The sequence below is a fragment of the Hypanus sabinus genome, chromosome 10 (assembly GCF_030144855.1).
Source record: "Hypanus sabinus isolate sHypSab1 chromosome 10, sHypSab1.hap1, whole genome shotgun sequence".
Lineage (NCBI taxonomy): Eukaryota > Metazoa > Chordata > Chondrichthyes > Myliobatiformes > Dasyatidae > Hypanus > Hypanus sabinus.
Window position 1 is genome coordinate 40,183,250 of NC_082715.1, and position 21,038 is coordinate 40,204,287.

Consider the following 21,038-nt stretch of genomic DNA (forward strand, 5'->3'; position numbering starts at 1 on the left):
CTGCAACAGAATTTCACAACATTACGTGTATGATAATAAACCTGAATTTGGTTCTCTCAATATATTTGTGGCATCACAGTGTTTCCTGTTATTTGTCATTAATGTGGATGGTACAAGCAAATGGAGAATACTCTATGACACAGCTGACTTCCATAAGTAAGAGGGTTATAAGGATTTGAGGATTTAGGAGGTAAATCCCTTGCTGTGAGGTACCCAGTCATTTGCATTCACGTTATTGTTTTTGTTGTTCAAGGAAGCTTCAGGTTGACAGTCACAAGAAATTGGTGGCATGCATGCCGATGGTAATAGCAGTTGTGGCAAAAATCATTCTTGCTGCTCATAAGGCCCCTGCCTGATGCTTCAGAAACAGGTTTATTATCACTGGCATGTGATGTGCAATTTGTTAACAATGCAATACATCATCTAGCAGAGAGAGGGAAAAAATAACTAAAACATAATAAATAAACAATTACATATATTGAATAGGTTTTTTAAATTGTGCAAAAACAGAAATACTGTATATTTAAAAAAAATGAGGTAGTGTCCAAAACTTTAATGTCCATTTAGGAATCGGATGGCAGAGGGGAAGAAGCTGTTCCTGAATCACTGAGTGTGTGCCTTCAGGCTTCTGTACCTCCTACCTGATGGTAACAGTGAGAAAAGGGCATGTCCTGGGTGCTGGAGGTCCTTAATAATGGACGCTGCCTTTCTGAGACACCGCTCTCTGAAGATGCCCTGGGTGCTTTGTAGGCTAGTACCCAAGATGGAGCTGACTAGATTTACAACCTTCTGCAGCTTCTTTCGGTCCTGTGCAATAGCCCTTTTCCAAACCACAGCAATATTATTCAGGCTGCATTGTTTGAAATTATAACATGTGACGTATCAGGGAAGGATGATCTGATATGGCAGTTTGATTGTACAACCACGTAAGAAGCCGCAGAAAGTCATGAGCTCTGCCAGTACATTATGGACATATCTCTCTCCACCATGGGTAGTATCTACAGAAGGCACTGCTTCCAGAGAGCAATATCCACTGTCAAAGATACCTATTAACTGGGCCGTGCCATCAGCTAAAGAGAAGCCAGAGAGCCTACTCAACAAAGTTCTAGAACAGCTATTTTCCCTTCAACTGTTCTGTTCTTAAACCAACTGTCAAAGCCCTAATCATCACTGCAGTTTAGTAATGCCATGACCACTCTGATAACTGGGCTTTGCTTTTACTTTAATTGTGTTTTTATTTCTTGTGTAAACTTAATATTTAATTTATGTCTCTTTTTTTCCTGATCGCTTCTTATATAATGCCGTGTGCCCGGAACGCTGCTGCAAGTAGGCTTTTGTTGCTCCTGCATATACATGCACACGTGCATACGACAATTAGATTAACTTTGACTTCTGTCAAACACTTCTATCAACTATCAACATGGGAAGTATACATCAACTGTACTCCTTTTCACAGATGCAGCCTGGTCTGCTGAGTTCCTCCAGCATTTTGTGTGATTTGCTCGGATGTTCAGCCTTGATCATCTTCTCATGTAGCTGTAGGATGAGGGCCAGGGTGTGATAGGGTGGGCTAATGGGGTGACAGTGAAGTGGGTGATCCTCTCTGAATTGTGCCACCAGTTCAGCCATTAAAATCACAACTCCATTGCTGATCTCTGTAGTTCTGAGAACGAAGCCATAGCACTTTGGTGTGTGGAGCTCTGACTGGAATCAAGAACCAGACATTTGAGTGATGGCCCTTGTCACTCAAGAGCCACGTGTTGCTTTGGAGCAGACTGCCTCAGGGTGCCACAGTCTGACAAACTGCCACGGGCTCCTCAGTTCACAAGTTGAAGCATCTGATTTTTTTCTTCCTGTAGTTGTTGACTTTACTAGGAATGGATCTCATTGCTGTTGACATGTAAGCTGAAGTTTCTAATTTGCGTCCTTCATGATGTGTGACTTTTGTTGACACCCAGTGAATCGTGGGGAAGTCAATGATGTCTGCACCGATGTGTCAATGATGTCTATTACTGAAGAAGGGGGTGATGAATTCCCCTCACCTTGAGCAAAGGGTTTTATCAGCTCATCTAAGCCACAGTGCAGTATATGCTTGGAGGTGTGACTGATGTCTGATACAGTTACCAGGAATGAATTGTCGGCTCAGAAGTTAACAGTTATAGTTGCCTTAGCTGAGATAAATCCACGTACGGCTGTGCAGCTGCAACTCTGCTGACCTCAGTGGCAAAGGCAAACATCTTCTCCTTGAGCAACCTTCCTCTGGATGCTTTGCCACTTGTGAATCTTCTCAACAAGGTTTTGTCTTCTCCCTGTCATGGTGGAGGTAAGCCACCAAAGCTCTGATACGTCCTTGCGCGTAGGACTCCCTTACACCTCAGATACAGACCGTGTCTGCTGACTGAATGTGCAGCAGTGGTCAGCACAGTTCCTTTTACTCACCTGTGGCAGACACTCAAACGATTCAGGAACAGCTTCATCCCCTCTGCAATGAGATTTCTGAATGGACATTGAACCCATTACTTCACTACTTTTACAAACCTGCTTTTTTTCCCCTTTTTGCACTACCTATTTAATTTAACTTCTAATTCTGCAGTATGTCCTTAATGTATTTCACAATTTTTTATTTTTATGCATTGCAATGTACTGCTGCCATTTAACAACAAGTTTCTCTACACATGCCAATGATACTAGACTTGATTCTGATTCTCACTTAATCCCCTGAACTGTGAGCTGCAATGCCATTTCGATAAGCAACACACCTGCTGGATCAACATGGCCTCTGTCTGGTAGGCCTGATGCAGGTCATTCCTGATTTGTGATTTACATCAACTGCTGGCTCCTCGTTCATGTACATAATGTTCCTTTTAAAAGTTACTCCATTTGCTGACTGCCAAAAAAAAGTGCCATTTCACTTCACAAATTTACAACAAATTAGCTCTTTATAGTGCTGGATGTACTGGAGTGATACCACTCAATTTCACAAGTATCATTTCCAAGAAATCTTTATACTTAACTGTTGTCGTACTTTATTACCAACCATTTGCTTTGTGTCAGAGGAGTTGCCACTTACTGTTCTAAATGTATTTTTCATCTTATTAGTGAATAATAACAATAGAATTCATTTTCATCTTTGTGTATTTACACTTGTTGAAAGCCAAGCTCAGACATCCTGCAGATGTTTTTTCAACAGCATTCTCGGTGCGTGAAGGACAGAGGCAAATTTCTGTTTTCTGGTACAAAAGTGACCCTGTACACTCTGAGACTTATTAATAGCCACATTATTGCAACCATTACATCACTGTCCTCAGTAAGTCTTCATCATCTCTCAGCAAACAGTCCAATCGGCCAAGAGTGGGTAGCAGCAATAAGTAATTTTTAAGCCTGTCAATACTAACAGTAAAAGGTGAGCAAAATTATTAGCTATTTTCAGTCTGCCACAGCAAAATGAGGCTAATTGTGCCCACTGGCCATCTGCCACTTGGCCTGCTTCCATATGTCTGAGGCAGCAAATATATTGACAAAGCAGGTCTTTCAGTCCGTTGCCATGAAACAGCCCTGCACTCAGTTTTTGTGGTTCTGTTAATGCCTGTGAAAGGCTATTCGCCTGGTTCCACAAACTGAATGAATGGACTTCTTAGCTCTGATGTAGCGCTTCAAATGTTAAAGAGTAGCAAAACCTGCTGTGCCAGAACATGAAAACATGAGGCCTACAGAAAGGTATGGGTGCCGGAGATATAAAAGGCAGGTTTGTCCCAGTGTGCTGCTGGAGGATGGGCTATTTTGTTCAGAGGTTACTTGGCAGGGAAACATGATTAGTTAAAGTAGTTTTATAGGAGCAAGGCAAGTCCGGTGAATGACCTTGTTTGAGTGTAGTGATCTCAAGCTCTGTAAGTGGAGCTTATTGAGGAAGTATATGTGTTCTTGGGAGAGGACATTGTGATCTATCTTTACCTGTGTTTTTGCACTTCGAGTTAAATGGCCATCATAAAGTAATGGTGTAATCCTCATTGTAAAGGTGAGAAAGTGCAGTTAAATAGAAATTTGCACTTTCGCATACGAAGCACATTGAAGGCAAATAGCAACTATGAGTAGTATCAAGTCAGTGAGTCTGAAGATAGGTGTGTGTTTATTTGTGGTAATCTTCAAAGATATCATGAGTTGCTTCAGGGAAGGTCGACATGATTTCTATGTTTGTAAAACGTTATGGACTGGGTTTTGAGGTAGACGTGTTCTGTGCTCTAAATCTTCAGGCTCAAGCAGCTGGTTCTCCTCGTTCGTCACCCAGCCATGGTGCCAGCCGCCCCATGCCAATGCCCGTAAGGTCAACGTCGGCCTGTTCCACACCAACCCATGGTCCTCAGGATTCCTTGTCTGGGGTTGGCGGAGATGTGCAAGAAGCTTTTGCACAAGGTAAGTGTAAAATATTAATTATCTTGTCTTTTCATTGTTAACCATGCATACATGCTTTCATGATTTGTTGATAAGATGCTTTTTTTAAACTATGTATTTTATTTACTGATTTTAAAGAGGTGACTTACTATATCCCATCATCTGTAATATCAAAATTACAATCATGCTTTTTGTAGAAGTTATGCTGGAAGGAGATACAAAGAAACAGTAATGCTTATTTAGGCACATTTGCCAAAAGGAAGGAAAATCAGTCTGTGAAGCTGAGGGAACATAGATAAACATTTTGGGTACAAGTCAATCTGACTGCATTTATAACTTTTCATTTTTCATTCATCAACCTGAACAACAATGGTTTTGGCTTGAACTGGCAAAGGAAATGACGGAAACTAAAACCGCAGCTAGTATTTCAAGCTCTAAATTACGTGAGATTGTGGTAAAATAGCCATTTCTTTCTGTATGTCCCTTTATATTTTCTTCTGATCAGTTACAAGTGATAAACACTTAGCTAGAAAGTGTAATTCAAGATAATGTTGTTAGTCTCTTCTCAGGATGGAGACAGTATTGCATTGATTTCCCATTACTTGGTGCCCTGGGAAAGACTTTTCTCCTTGAACCACTTTAGTCATTAGAGTGATGCTGTTTCCATAATGCTGCAAGGTAGAGAACTCGGGACACTGGGCAGTGAAGAAACACCAATTTAGACCGGAGTTAGAGTACTATGTTATATGGGAGTAAATTTGGATGTAAGTGTGTTTTCAAGTGTATCCTTCTTTCTTCTTGTTGGTAATGGAAATACTGATGAAGTATGCTTTATTGCTGTATATGGTACACACTAGCCACTAATTCCAATAGTGCAGAGCATTATTCAGACAGTGTTCTGAAGTGAGTGTTTTGAGCTTCTTAAATGCTTATGCGAGTAATCAAAGCGATTTCATCCAACTCATGGCTTCAGCCTTGGACGGGATGTTTATGTGGTAAGGAGGCAAGAGATGAACAATTTGTAACAGCCTGATTCAGTGTCACTGTAGAAGGTATACTCTACCTCCTGGACCCTACTGGCCTTCAAAATATTGAAGTCAGAGAATCCAGCAATGCTGGTGGCACTGGGATGGAGATACCTGAACTGTATTATATGACCAGCCACACCAGCTGTTGTCTCTATGGTGTATGATTCAAGTTGCAGGAGAACCTGCCCTTTGGCCCATTTGCCCATTCACTGTGAGTCATTTGCACAATTCTGAATTAAATGCACTCTTGATGCCAAGATCTGAAACTGCTGTGGCATTCAACACTTGTGCCCATGCCTGGATCAAGACTATTCTAGGTCAAGAGAGGAGTGTGTCTTGCAGAGCTTGAATTGACCATTGTTGAGCCTATTTCCGATTTGGCGATATTAAATGGAACCATTGATGAGTCCTTTCAGCACATTACCGGTTGTTGCAGAGAGGCTTGCCGTGCAGTAATTGATCACGTTGTGTTTATTCTGTTGTCACTTCATGTTCTTGTGTACACAGAAGTAAATCGCACATTATCACAACATTTATATCCTCTTCATTGAAATTCTCAAGTGCAGTTTTAAATGTAACTTAATTGTCACACACAGTAGTTTAAATCGACAACATTATATTTTAGACTTACTTACTCAGCTAGTCCAACGAGTAATAATTTGTACGTCATTAGTATGGAAGACAGTAAATGAATTATTTCATAATTTATCCTTCCTATTCTTTGTTGCTTCTAATTCTGGTACATTTAAGTTCCTTTTCTCCTGAATCATATTATTTTAGTTGAAGAAAATCCTTGATCTGTATCTATAAAAGTTCAGCGACAAAGAGTCTATAGTTTGAATATGATAATTAATAGGAAGTCCTGTCTTTTTAGTTTTAACAAGAAGTGGGACTTTAAAAAGAAATACCAGACAAAGGATATAGTGTGTACAAAATTCAATGTAACAGCTGGTCAAACTCAAAACCAGAAAGGCTACCATCTCAACGGACATGTGCAGCAAGCACATGGGAATTCAACCACTGCCAAGTTCCCATTCAAGTCATAAACTGACTCAATTGATGTCTATCTGTTTCTCCATCATTGCTGAGTATAAATCCAAGAGCTTTCACCAATAGCAGCAACAGAGTGCCTTCGCCATATGGACTACAGCACATCAGAAAGAAAGCTCACTGGCACCATATCATCAAGAATTAGTTATGAGTTATAAATGCTAGCTTTGACAGCAATTTCCACATCCAATAAATGAACAAGGCTTTTCATTGAGGAACACACTGAGGCAAATAAAACCCACCGTTCTAGAGCTATCAACTCTTTGAAAAGCACTTTCTAGTCTGCCCATGGAAGGTCTTGTATCATGACTGAGTGCCACAAGCCAACATAACCTAAGATCCAGGACTAGATGCTGAGAGGTTCATGAAGCTGCTTGTAGTCACCAAGGAGGAAGGTTTATAGTCCTCCCGTCATTGTGTATCACAAAAATGCCATCTGTACTAATGCCCCATGATCTGTTTGCTTAAGGGTTTTATATCGATAATACATGATACCACGCTAAGATTACGTAAATGGAATAATTTTACTTGTGCTAAGTTTGACAGATGAGCTTCATTATATATGTTAGAAATCTTTATGAATAAAATATATTTGAAACTTTCAAAGAAGTAAATAATAAAGGGAGGGAAATAGATAGTGTTAATCTGATGCTTATCATGATAAATACTGCAAATCAGAAACTTTGTTCCATAAATGAATGCTTCTGATATGAATAGATATGATTGTCCATGATCATTTGAGGTAGCTCTTCCATCAAATATGGTGGTGTAATCAGTAAAGACTGTACAACATATTACAATATCAGTGTTGATCCTTATCTTTGTGGGAGATAGTCCAGTAGTTACAATCTGTGCTCCATGTGTTCTCTTTTTTTTCCTTCCGCTTTGCCCTCTAATCTTGGAACATCCATTCTAGAATCTTCAGGTAACTAGAGCAGATATTTTTAAAAGTTCTAATTTACAATGCAGAATGTCCTTTTAGTTTTGTAGATATTTCACCAGCCTGAACCGGCAGTCTTAATTTTCCACAGGAGCCCGCAGAAACTTGCGTAATGATTTGTTGGTGGCAGCTGATTCCATTACAAACACCATGTCCTCGCTGGTCAAGGAACTCCATTCAGGTAGGAACATTCATTGAAACTGAGTGAATCATCTTACTATCCTAATGTTTTACCTACAAGCTATGCTGGTGCTCTTTGGTGCACTTATTTTTAAAAAAGTGCCGTCCATGCTTAATTTGCCAACTGTAATGTTCTTATTCTTAAAGGGATCTGGTCATCCAAAATTTGCCTAAATTAAATGTAACTAGCAACATATTTCTAAAGCTAGAACAATAATGATACTTGCATTCCCATTTACAAGTTGTCCCACATTGCTTCCTTCCATATCCAGTATGACTCTGATGTCCAATAGGACTCTGATCCATTGCACGAGCCATCTTGTTTGTTTGGAAGGTCATGAAACAATATGTGATGTTGTCATTCCACTATCCGTATAAGGAATAGTAATGGGATAATACCTTCAGAGCAATTTTCTGCTGTTCAGAGGGAGGCTTAGTGCCAAGTCTGTCAAGTAGTCCAGGTTCTGTTCGTCTTTCCCATTAAATGTAGCAAGGATGTCTTGCTAAATCTGTGTAAGGCCTTGACAAGACTACACCTAGTGTATTGTGTGCAGATTTATTCTCCTCCTTGCCCAAGAATATACTAGTCATCAAGGGATTTCATTGATAGTTTACATAACTGATTCCTGGAAAGGCAGGACTGTCAAATTAGCAAAGATTGGGTTGGCTAGGACAATGTTCACTGGAGTGTAGAAAAAGGAGAAGGGACCCGATTGAAATGTACAACATTCTGACAGGGCTCAATAAGCTGGATGCAGTGAAGATGTTTCCCTACAACCAGAGATGACAGTTTCAAGATCCAGGTTATAATACTTAGGACTCAGATGAGGAGAGGTTTTTTTTTCACTCAAAAGATGGTAAGCCCATGGAATTCTTTTCTGCAGAAGGTAGTGGAGGCCAAGTCATGAAAAATATTTTAAAATGGACATAGATTTTTATACACAAGGAGATTGTGAAGGGGGGATTTGATAATGAGAGTCGGCAAGGTTTGTAGAGCAGAACATGCTTGAAGAGCTGAATAGCCTAGTCCTTCTTCCATTTTTGACATTCTATATTTCCCAAAATAACTTGAGGCCCAGCTTCCAAAGTACATCTTCAACTTTCTTGCTTTACATTGCCTTGTGGAATAATCTTTTAAGATTGATTCAATTCATACATCAAGGTCATTTTCCTTCGATCATCTTCCTCTTGCACCTGACTACCTTCTGTCCTATCAACCTATCATTGTTGTTATCCCATTGTTGTGTCCTCTTGTGGCAACCATTTCAGCCCTGGGAAAAAGCCTCTGGCTATCCACACGATCAATGCCTCTCATCATCTTATACACCTCTATTAAGTCTCCTCTCAATGTCCATCGCTCCAAGGAGAAAAGGCCAAGTTCACTCAACCTATTCTCATAAGGCATGCTCCCCAATCCTGGCAAAATCCTCCTGTTTTCTTGCATACAATCCTAAGTTTTTCTGTTTTGCAAAATACACTCCTTATTTCCTTAAACTTTATTCTGACCCAATAATTAGCCAGCCATATATCTTTTTTTTGGCCACAACGTTCACAAAAAAAGTCAATGTCTCACTTTCCTATACAGATGGCACCCGTTTTTCGAACGTTTGCTTTACGACAGCTCGCTGTTACAAAAGACCTACATTGGTACCTGTTTTCGCTAACCAGAGGATTTTCACTTTTATGAGAAAAAGATGCCTGCTTTATACATGTGTTTACCCCGAGAAAGACTACAATGACTGTGAAGCCTTGTGTGGACAGTTGTGTACGTGTATATGCGTGTACATGCTGTTTTTTTTCTCCAAATCGATTTTGGCTCTCTGTCTTCCTGATTTTGATAAGTGAAACTACATCATACATACAATATTTCTACTTTATATAGGCTGTATCTTTATCATATCATTACTGCTTTTACTACATGTTCATGTTATTTTAGGTTTTATGTGTTATTTGCTTTGATTTGGTAGCTTATTTTTTGGGTCTGGGAACGCTCAGAAATTTTTCCCATATAAATTAATGGTAATTGCTTCTTCGCTTTACGACATTTCGGTTTACAAACGGTTTCATAGGAACACTGTACCTTTGGATAGCGGGGGAAACGTGTACTATCAGTGGCACTGCCCCCAACCTTCATCCTATTCTTGACCCATTCACTTCCTCCGGTTATTGCTCTGTTCTTAACCTTATGGTCATTGAATATATCCTCAACTTTGCTCATTTCATCTTCTGCACACCACTGCAGATAGTCAACTCTTCACTTGCCCACAATACCATACCACCCTGAACAATATCATGAACAAGCTGTGTGACTTTAATAGGCATTCATTATCCTTCCTGGTAAAATATAGCAGATGCTAATCAAACTTAACTTAGTATTGTACATGGTATTTGATGATCAGCTGTAGAATGTCTCTCTTCACGCGATTACTTTTGCATTGTTCTAGTCCTGCTTTTTTCAATATATTCTTATATCTTCTGCAGTGGTTCTCTACATGTACTGTTCCAGAATTCTTCAGTGATTCATTTCTCATCTGTTTCATTTCACCTCTCTGGAAGGGTCTTCCTTCTACCCAACCTTTAAAACTTAATTCTACCTGATCAATTACTCTCCAAAATTTATAGAAAAAACAGAAACATAGAAAACCTACAGCACAATACAGGCCCTTTGGTCCACAAAGTTGTGCCGATCATGCCCCTACCTCAGAAATTGCTAGGCTTACCTATAGCTCTCTATTTTTCTAAGCTCCATGTACCTATCCAAAAGTGTCTTAAAAGACCCTATCATATCCACCTCCACCACTGTTGCCGGCAGCCCCATTCCACGCACTCACCACTCTCTGAGTAAAAAACTTACCCCTGACATCTCCTCTGTACCTATTCCCCAGCACCTTAAACCTTATGGCAACCATTTCAGTCCTGGGAAAAAGCCTCTGACTATCCACATGATCAATGCCTCTCATCATCTTATACACCTCTATCAGGTCACCTCTCATCCTCCGTTGCTCCAAGGAGAAAAGGCCAAGTTCACTCAGCCTATTCTCATAAGGCATGCTCCCCAATCCAGGCAACATCCTTGTAAATCTCCTCTGCACCCTCTCCATGGCTTCCACATCCTTCCTGTAGTGAGGCAACCAGAACTGAGCACAGTACTCCGTGGGGTCTGACCAGGGTCCTGTGTAGCTGCAACATTACCTCTCGACTCCTAAATTCAATTCCACGATTGATGACAGCCAATACACCATATGCCTTCTTAACCACAGAGTCAACCTGCACAGCTCCTTTAAGCATCCTATGGACTCGGACCCCAAGATCCCTCTGATCCTCCACACTGTCAAGAGTCTTTCCATTATAAACATTAAGAGGTGGTATTATTGAAATGGGCAAAATTCTGAAGGGGCATTTATACCATTAATGTTTTCCTTAGTTGGTATTTCTAAACTGGGGATCATGGAATTCACTAGTCCAGAAATCTGATGAGTATATTCAAACCAGAGTTCAAAGTTTGATATTTTTCTTAGAGCTAGAGGGAACAGGTACTGCAGAGACACAGCTGGAACAGGACAACTATTGAACTGCAGAGGAGACACAAAGGGTTGGATTACCCCCCCCCTCCCCCACCTTGCTCTTTTCTATATTTCTGTAATTTTAAAATTTTGAGGAAATTAAAGATTTTGGGATTTGTGTAAAAGATTGGCAAAGGTGCAGTTTGAATGACTAACCCAACTTACTGCATGTCCAATCCCTTTAGAATTTTATACGTTTCAATAAGATCCCCCCTCAATCTTCTAAATTCCAGTGAGTATAAGCCTAGTCGATCCAGTCTTTCTTCATATGAAAGTCCTGCCAGCCCAGGAATCAATCTGGTGAACCTTCTTTGTACTCCCTCTATGGCAAGAATGTCTTTCCTCAGATTAGGGGACCAAAACTGCACACAATACTCTAGGTGCAGTCTCACCAAGGCCTTACACAACTGCAGTACAACCTCCTTGCTGCTGTACTCAAATACTTTTGCTATGAATGCCAACGTACAATTTGCCTTTTTCACTGCCTGCTGTACCTGCATGCCCACCTTCAATGACTGGTGTACAATGACACCCAAGTCTCATTGCACTTCCCCTTTTCCTAATCGGCCACCATTCAGATAATAATCTGTTTTCCTGTTCTTGCAACCAAAGTGGATGACTTCACATTTATCCACAATAAATTGCATCTGCCGTGAATTTGCCCATTCACCTAACCTATCCAAGTCACCCTGCATCCTCTTAGCATCCTCCTCACAGCTAACACCGCCGCCCAGCTTCGTGTCATCCGCAAACTTGGAGATGCTGCATTTAATTCCCTCGTCTAAATCATTAATATATATTGTAAACAACAGGAGTCCCAGCACTGAGCTTTGCGGTACCCCACTAGTCACTGCCTGCCATTCTGAAAAGGTCCCGTTTACTCCCACTCTTTGCTTCCTGTCTGCCAACCAATTCTCTATCCGCATCAATACCATACTCCCAATACCGTGCTTTCAGTTTTCGTAAGTCTGCCATAGTAGGTAGGTACCTACATTCACCATTATTGATCTGTAAGGCTGTTTACTAAATGTACTTCTGCAATAGTATGTACAAAAAAGGAAAAGAGCAAACTTGCAGATGAGGATGTATTCAAAGTTCTTAGATCAGGTTGTATGGCTAAGAACAGGGTTATAATTGGAAAGAGAATGGATCAAGGATTGAATGGGGGACAGAGATGGTGCCTTTGATCGCATAGCAAAGCTAGACATTGACTTCATAAAAAATAGTTTGTTGTTGGGTCAGAATAAAGTCTATGACATGATAAATGCATCTTGAACACAGTAAGAAAGAAAACAGGACACAAGTTTCGAGATAACAACAATGATAGGTAGATTGGACTGAGGTGATCAGGTGCAAGAGGAAGATGAAAGAAGGAAAAGGCACAGATGTATGAATTGAATCAACCTTAAATAAATAGACATTCTGAAATGCCAAGCTAGCTGGTTGGCCAGTTGGCTCAGAGGGAAGTCTAGGAAATAAAAAGTGCATTATATAACGTCAATAAGTGTTACAAAAATGTTTTGATAAGAAATGTTTGAACTTTGTGGTAATTCTCTCAGGTGAACCCTGTCTTTCTGTAATTTAAGGCAATGATGTTGTTCCCAAGAACAGTTAATAGCCAATATGCTGGTCTTCCAAACCAACTATGAAACATCCAATCTCCAGACTCCAAGCAGTTGGAGGTGTTTATGGAGACTGGCATCAGACAATGATAACTCAGCTCAGAAAGGAAAGACAATGGGGAACAGCTATGTGGAAAACATGATGCTAATCAAACTAAATAAATGATTTCCTCTTCTCAGCTCATGTTTGTTTTTGAAAAGTAGAGGAAGAGCCCGAGTGCAAGCAGCCAAATGATTGAGAATTTTTTCCTTACATCTTAATTTATTTTCCATGATTGTTCATGCAAAGCAGACATTGAATTGCAGCCTCAGAGTAAATAAAATGTTGTGGCATTATTGCCACAAGCTGTCATTACAATAATTGATTGTTTTGTAAACTGACACGCTGGAAGATTTGATAGATGTTTACCAGTGCTGAAATTTTGCAGACTTGCAGTTTCTATATGCTTCCAGAAACTTCCCATTGTGGAGTTGACATATCCATAAATTTAGCAAGATGACAGGTTAAATCAATAGCAGTATTAAATTACAAATAAATGATTTTCTGTCATTTTTATAGGTTAAAACTACATTGTTACACTAACAGTTATGATGCAGTTATTTTATTGAATCAGTAAAGTTTTTACATCAGATTGGTACAAAAGCAGCAGTGTAACTGAATGGTAGAATCACTAACTTCATGAAGAATCCAAGCAAATGAAATCATCTAAAGGAGAGAGTTCTACTATGTTTCACATATTTGCTGTATAGTTATAACTGGTATTAATCTATCTCAATGAGTTCTCAATATAAGAAAGTTCCATTATTGTTTCAGCGAAGTATTGTAAGTTTTTCATTGCACCTGTGCATACATACAGCTCACACATGACAAAATAAAATGTGAGTTTGACTATGAAATTTTACCAGCCTCTGGATACTCTTAACTAGAGTTCTGGGGATATTTGTTTGTTTATTTGCATAGAATTTTGTTTTCCGAATTAGTCTATAGAGTTGTAACAGATCTGTGAAATTTGCTGTTTTGCAGCAGCAGTACATTACAATACATAATAAAAAACTATAAATAACAGTAAGAAGTGTTAGTGTAAATAAAATAGTTCAAAAAGAGGAAGCATAATTTAGCGAGGTGGTGTTCATGGATGCATTGTCCATTCAGAAATCTGATGGTAGAGGGGAAGGAGCTATTCCTGAATTATTAAGTGTGTGTCTTCAGGCTCCTGTGTCTCCTTCCTTTTGGTAGCACTGAGAAGAGGGCATGTCCTGGGTGATGGGGATCCTTAATGATCGATGCAGCTTTTTTGAGGCACTGCCTTTTGAAGGTATCCTTGATGCTGGGGAGGCTAATTCCTATAATGGAGCTGACTGTTTTCACAACTTGTTTCGATCCTGTGCAATGCCCTGCCCCTCATACCAGATGGTGATGCAGCCAGTTGGAATTCTCTCTATGGTACATCTGTAGAAATTTGCGAGTGTCTTTGGCGACATATCAGATTGCATTACTGTAAAACAGTATTATATTGAGACATACAGTACATTTTAAATATATTGTTTTACATGTCTATTGTAAGAACAACAATTTAATGCAGCAGTCTTTATCATTAACCAGTTTCCTTTTTTGAAAATTGTCCCTCCCAGTTTGAACTTTCAACTGTGAGTGTATTGTATTGTACTTTAGATTAACATGCATAGATTAAAACAGTTTCTAGTAAAGGTGTATGTCAACCCTTTGGTTTTCGTAGACAGATCTTGGCAAAAATTCACTGGGGGATCCCAATACAATTTTATTGCTCATATTTTAATGCTTCCAGTGTAGAGGTTCTAATAATCATTAACTTTGAGGTTAATTGGTCAGTGGGTAGTTTTCCTGTTGGGGCAGTCATTCTCCAGTTGAGACAATATTTATGTTTGCATCTGGGATGGAGACACTGAAGCTTATTGCTTGCATTCAGTTTGAGCTGCATGGTTTCTATTACTCGTTGACACAGTGCTTTTCTGATTGTTGATAGCAGATTATTCCATTTTTATCCATTTCAAAATCCAAAAATATATTCTGTGCTCATTGGGTGACTTCAGGTTGCTAGGCAACTGCAAAGCTTTTCTGGATACATATTCTCCACTCCTATTGGCTGGTTATTTATAAATGCTTGACAGAACACCCGAAGTGACATTTAAAACTCCTGTGAACAGTATGTTTTCTTCCTGCTTCGGCTCCACTGAGATATATTTTACGTCGTGTTGTTTGAGGAGGGACTCCCTTGCTCTTTCTTCCCCCCCCACCACCAATGCTGCAGACAAATTTAAATCTCCATCAATCAGAAGGCAGGGGCGTCCTTTATAAACAAAATCGCGGCCTCTGTGACAAGGCCGAAAGGAAGATTTGCATGTGTATAGTGCCTCTCACAAAGCTGTTCACAGCCAGTGAAGCAGCTCTACAATGTTGTAGTCAGTTCTGTCACGTAGGAAGGAACATCAATGCAGTCTTCCTTCAGCACTGCAGTACCCTTCCCCCATCTCCAGCATTGCCCCACTATCCTTGGTTATCTGAAGAAATCTTACAATCAGGCTTCGGTATGGTTTCATAATGTCGGAAGCTTCCAGCTGAACCAGGGTATCAGTACAATATCAAGCCAAAACTACTTTGGTGGATATCCGTGGCACGAAGAACTACAAGCTTAAAACGTCACATTTAAATAATCTTACTGTAATGATTCTAATTGCTGTTCACATCTCAAATACTCTGACGTATTTCCAGTCACATGTACCTCCAAAGCTGTCCTCACAGCTGTTTGGATTCTCGGAATAAAGTGTGCTTGATTTTTTTTCAGGTTATTAAATGATCCTGTGCTCTCTTCAGGTCTATTTGCTCTTCACATTCTCCTGTTATCACCTCATCGTATTCTGTTTGGTTACATGGTCTGCATTTGGTAGATAGTGTGCTCTGAGCACTTATGATCTCTATTCCTCGTCCAGTTACATTGATGAACTGCTTTTTCCTCAATCACTGCTGTGACTGTTCAAAGAGCAGTCAGAAACGTGTTCGGTTCAACAATGCAGAGCTCCCAACAACCTAAAGTCAAAACTTCATTCTGAAATGACTACTAACAAAGCAAGACCCCACCAGTTCCTGCTTTCAGTCGTCTCCTGCAGTTTACATTGTGCATTGCTGGGGAAAGTGCAAATAGCATTGTACAAAAAAGCACATTGGCCAGAAACAAGGGAAGCAATTCCTGTGTCCTGTTCGGCCTGATACCAGGTAGAAGGCTTATTCAGGAAAACTTGATCTCCAAAACCAGCCATTGTTCAACAAGTTACTTTTATGTCAATGTGGCTGTGAAGATTTTGATTTTTAAAGCTTAGCTTTATTTGTCACATGTACATTAAAACACACAGTGAAATGATTTGTTTGTCTTGACGACCGTTACTGTCTGGGGATTGTGCTGGGCGTCACACTTCCAACACCAGCAGCTCACTGGCTGTAATCCTAACCATATATCGTTTGGAATGTGGGAAGAAACCAGAGCATGCAGAGGAAGTGCAAACAGTCACAGGGAGAACAAACAAACTCCAAATTGGACCCCAATAGGTGATCGACCAGTGGCGCTGTCACCCATACTTTAACTGCTATGCTACCATGCTGCTCCAAATTTAATTTTAAATTTTAGACTTGAAATTAAATCGAAAAAGATCAAAATTGCAAAGGCATTGATAATCTGTTTCAAGGAAAATGTTTAAATTCTGGCACTCAAACCCATTCTGTGCAGGCAACCTTGGGAAGGGAGCACTTTGGTCCCAGAAACATAGACAGCTGCCATTGGCAGAGAGATGAGCAAGCTTTACTCAATGCCACACTATCTGGCAAGACCAGTCAAGGTGGTCTTAAAGTGACATTACTCAATTTTATTTTGCTCATCCAAGACCAAATTCTATCCTTCAGTCCCTTTAGATTCTGTTCGATTAGTCCCTTTAACCTCCATAAAAAAACTTCTATTGCATTGATAAGACTGTCTTTAAAATGTTTTTGCACTTAACAAATCATAAATATTTATAAAAATTTACATAAAACTCAATTCTTGTTTCAATCTTTCAAGGGGGACAACTACCGTTCTTGAAGAGTATGCTGACAGAGGCTAATATGCCATCAATCTCACACCTATGGTCTTCAGCAAGTTTCATTATTGCTGTTCAGAATTTGGCTTGTTTGGTCTTCCCAAGACATTAGCTTCTGATCCACTAAACATTATCCTTTCTTGATCAGGATTGTTCATACAGATTCTTCATGTACATTGCAAGTCATCAGAGTTGACCACATTCTTTGTTAGTGCCTGTTTTGATTTTTGGAGATAAACCTTGCCCCAGCCTGGGCCTACATTTTCTCACCTCACTTTTAGAAAAATGATATGCCAGATTCTCACTCTAGACCTCCCAAAGTTTTTGTTGTTGTAGGATCCTTTCCAATGTATTGAAACTTGGATAATTTGGAAAGAGGAGAAATGAAAAATAAAGTTATTAATCATTTTGTGACATTGGGTAGATTACAATATTTTAACCGTCTTTGCATATATAGTATAACATTACCACATTAGCAGCTCACATACACAGATTTTAGCCTTCAGCAAAATTGTTTCAGACTTTAAAGAATAGTTATGAGTCTCAGTAGATTTTTTTTGCCAATTTAACATGATACTTTAATTTATCTGTTCCAAGCGAGACATGTAATATTACTTACTGGAACCTGACCCAAAAAGGAAAACCAGTGGCTCAAAGGGGTGCAGCTTGGACTCCTTTTCCTTATTTCACGTTTCCTTGATTGAAAAGAAAAACTAGAAAACATCTTGGTACCTAACTTGGCTGATTAAATCCTGTTCTGCTATTTAACTTGAAAGATGTTAATGAAGAAAGGAAGCAGGCAGAGTTTATTGATGAATTTGTTTATATTGTATAACACTGTGATGTTTAGCATTGTAAGATTAGTATTTCTTTTGTGGAGGACTTTCTTTCAGTGTCTGCATAAAGCATCATTGATTTGAGGTCCATAAGACCATAAGATCTAGAAGCAGAATTAGGCCATTTTGGCCTATTGAGTTTTCTCTACCATTTCATCATTTTCCTATCAGCCCCAATATCCTGCCTTTTCCCCATATCCCTTCATGCCCTGAGCAATCAAGAATCTGCCTTACCTCCACAGCTGCCTGTGGCAAAGAATTCTGCAGATTCACCACTCTCTGGCTAAAGGAATTCCTCCTCATCTCCATTCTAAAAGGACGCCCCTCCATTCTGAAGCTGCGTTCTCTTGCCTCTCTCATCATGGGAAACATTCTTTCCACATCCATTCTATCAAGGCCTTTCACCATTTGATAGGTTTCAATGAGGTCATCCATCATTTTTCTGAATTCTAGTAAATACAGGCCCAGAGCCATCAAACACTCTTCATATGACAAGCCATTCAATGCTGGAATCATTTTCATCAACTTCCTTTGAACCTTTTCTGGTTTCAGCACATCGTTTCTAAGATATGGGACACATAAATGCACACAATACTCCACGTGAAACCTCACCAGTGCTTTATAAAGTTTCATCATTACATTTTTACTTTTATATTCTTGTCCTCTTAAAATGAATGCTAACATTGTATTTGCCTTTCTCACCACAGACTCTACCTACAAGTTAATCTTTAGGGAATCCTGCTCAAGGACTCTCAAATCCCTTTGCACCTCAGTTTTGTTGTATTTTCTCTCCATTTAGAAAATAGTCAATCCTTTCATTTCTTCTACCAAAGTACATGACTAAATACTTCCCAACAAAGTATTCTATCTGCCCTTTCTTTGCCCATTCTCCTAATCTGCCTGTCCTTCTGTAGCCTCTCTACTTCCTCAAAACTGCCTGCCCTCCCACCAATCTTGATGCAGTCTGTGAACTTTGCAACAAAGCCATCAATTCCATCATCCAAATCAATGACATACAACGTGAAAAGTATCGGTCCTAAAGAGAACCCTGTGGAACACCATGAGTCACTGGCAGCCAATCAGAAAAGGCCCCCTTTATTTCCACTCTTTGCCACGACTTTAGAATCTTGTCTTAATACCATGGGATCTGATACACCATCAATAACTCACACTGAGACGTAAGGCGAGATATCGGCTTTTATTGACTGGAAGAAGGAACCAGGAGTGAGTGTCCATCATACTATGACCTGGAGACTGAGGCCGAGCGTCAGGCCTCAGATCGCCTTTATACAGGGGCCTGTGGGAGGAGCCACAGGAGCAGTCAGCAGGGGGCGTGTCCAGACAGGCACATAGTTCACCACAGGATCCCAGCTTGTTAAGCAGCCACATGTGTGGCACCTTGTCAAAGGTCTTCTGCAGATCCAAGTACACAACACTAACCAATTCTCCTTAGTCTTACCTGCTTGTTATTTATTCAAAGAGTTCCAACAGGTTTGTCAGGCAAGGTTTTCCCTTAAGGAAGCCATGCTGACTATGGCCTATTTTATCACGTGCCTCCAAGTACCCTGAGACTTCACCCTTAATAATTGACTCCAACATCTTCCCAGCCACTGAGGTCAGACTACCTGGCCTATAGTTTCCTTTCTTCTGCCTCTCTCCCTTCTTTAGTGACATTTGCAATTTTCCAGTCTTCCAGAACCATTCCAGAATCTGGTGATTCTTGAAAGATCATTACTAATCCCTCCACAATCTCTTTCAGAACTCTGGAGTGTACACCATCTGGTGCAGGTAATTTATCTAGCTTCAGACCTTTCAGTTTCCCAAGAACCTTTGCTCTAGTAATAGTAACTTCACACACTTCATGACCCCTGTCACCTGGAATTTCCATCATACTGCTGGTGACTTCCACAGTGAGGACTGATGTAAAATACTTGTTCGATTTGTCTGTCATTTCCTTGTCGGCCATTGCTACTTCTCTAGCATCATTTTCCAGTGGTCTGATATCCACTCTCGCCTGTCTTTTACACTCTAACTATATGAAGTAACGTTTATTTATCCTCTTTAATATTACTGGCTAGCTATTTTCATATTCCATCTTTACCTTCTTAATGACTTTTTTAGTGGCCTTCTGTTGGTTTTTAAAAGCTTCCCACTGATTTTTGCTCTATTATATGCCCTCTCTTACACTTTTATATTGGTTTTGACTTCTTTTGTTAGCCACAGTTGTGTCATTTTGCCTTTAGAATATCTTTGGTATGTATATACCCTTTGCCTTCTGAATTGCTTCCAGAAATTCCAGCCATTGTTGCTCTGCTATCATCCCAACCAGTGTTCTTTTCCAATCAATTTTGGCCAACCCCTCTCTCATGTTTCTAATTTCCTTTACTCGACTGTAATACTGATACATCTGATTTTAGCTTCTCCTTCTCACATTTCACGGTGAATTTGATCACATTATGATCACTTTCCCCAAAAAGTTCTTTTACCTTAATCTCTCTAATCAATTCTGGTTCATTGCACAACACCCAATCCAGAATAACTGATCCCCTAGTGGGCTCAACCACAAGCTGCTCTAAAAAGCTGTCCCATAGGCACTCTAGAAATTCCCCTCCAAGAGTCCAGCACCAAACAAGCCCCAGGTGCTTCCTGTACCAGTAAGAAGTACAGTATGCACCAGGCTATTCACTTTCTTAAAGCAGAAGTAGTGTGTGAGGCAAAAATAATAATCTTAAAGCATGCTGGAAGAAAAGTCTTTCAACACCATCAGCGAATTATCTCCATGAATATATGGATCATACAATTAGTGTATTCTGTCATTTTCTTTTAACAAGGTATGACTTAATTTACATTCCTACCAGGTTCTGCTTTGGAACTATCTTTTTGCAAGTGTTTTCCTCAGGCTGCCTTTCTTGTGATTGGATGTTGTAACACCAAGCACACACACCTCTGACCCATGCCTGTATAAATTAGAATGTGTTACTTCTATGTATTAAGATACTTTTTAAATTTACTTTATTGAGACAGTGCGGAATAGCCCCTTCTGGCCCTCCGAGCCGCACTGCCCAGCGACCCCTGATTTAATCCTCACTTAACACTGGGACAATTTACCCGTAACCAATTAACATACCATCTGGTACATCTTTGGACTGTGGGAAGAAACAGAACACCCAGATGAAACCCATGCAGTCACTGGGAGAACATGTAAGTTCCATACAGCAGTGGCAAGAATTGAACCCAGGATGCTGGTATTGTAAAGCGTTGTGCTGCCCTGTGGTTTCCTTGCAGCCCTTTTTAAATAAAGGGCCACATTCTCCATCTTTCTGTCT

General features: G+C 39.9%; 1 protein-coding gene across 11 annotated transcripts in view; it reads left to right on the top strand.

Annotated features, from left to right (window-relative positions):
• LOC132400603 (dystrobrevin beta) overlaps positions 1–21,038 on the top strand; it is a 488,265-nt gene that overhangs the window by 436,949 nt on the left and 30,278 nt on the right. For all 11 annotated transcript variants that reach the window (XM_059981722.1, XM_059981724.1, XM_059981723.1 and 8 more), the window contains 2 exons: positions 4,251–4,410; positions 7,499–7,588. In XM_059981722.1, coding sequence (XP_059837705.1) covers positions 4,251–4,410; positions 7,499–7,588 — 250 coding nt within the window. The remainder of the gene's footprint in view (positions 1–4,250; positions 4,411–7,498; positions 7,589–21,038) is intronic.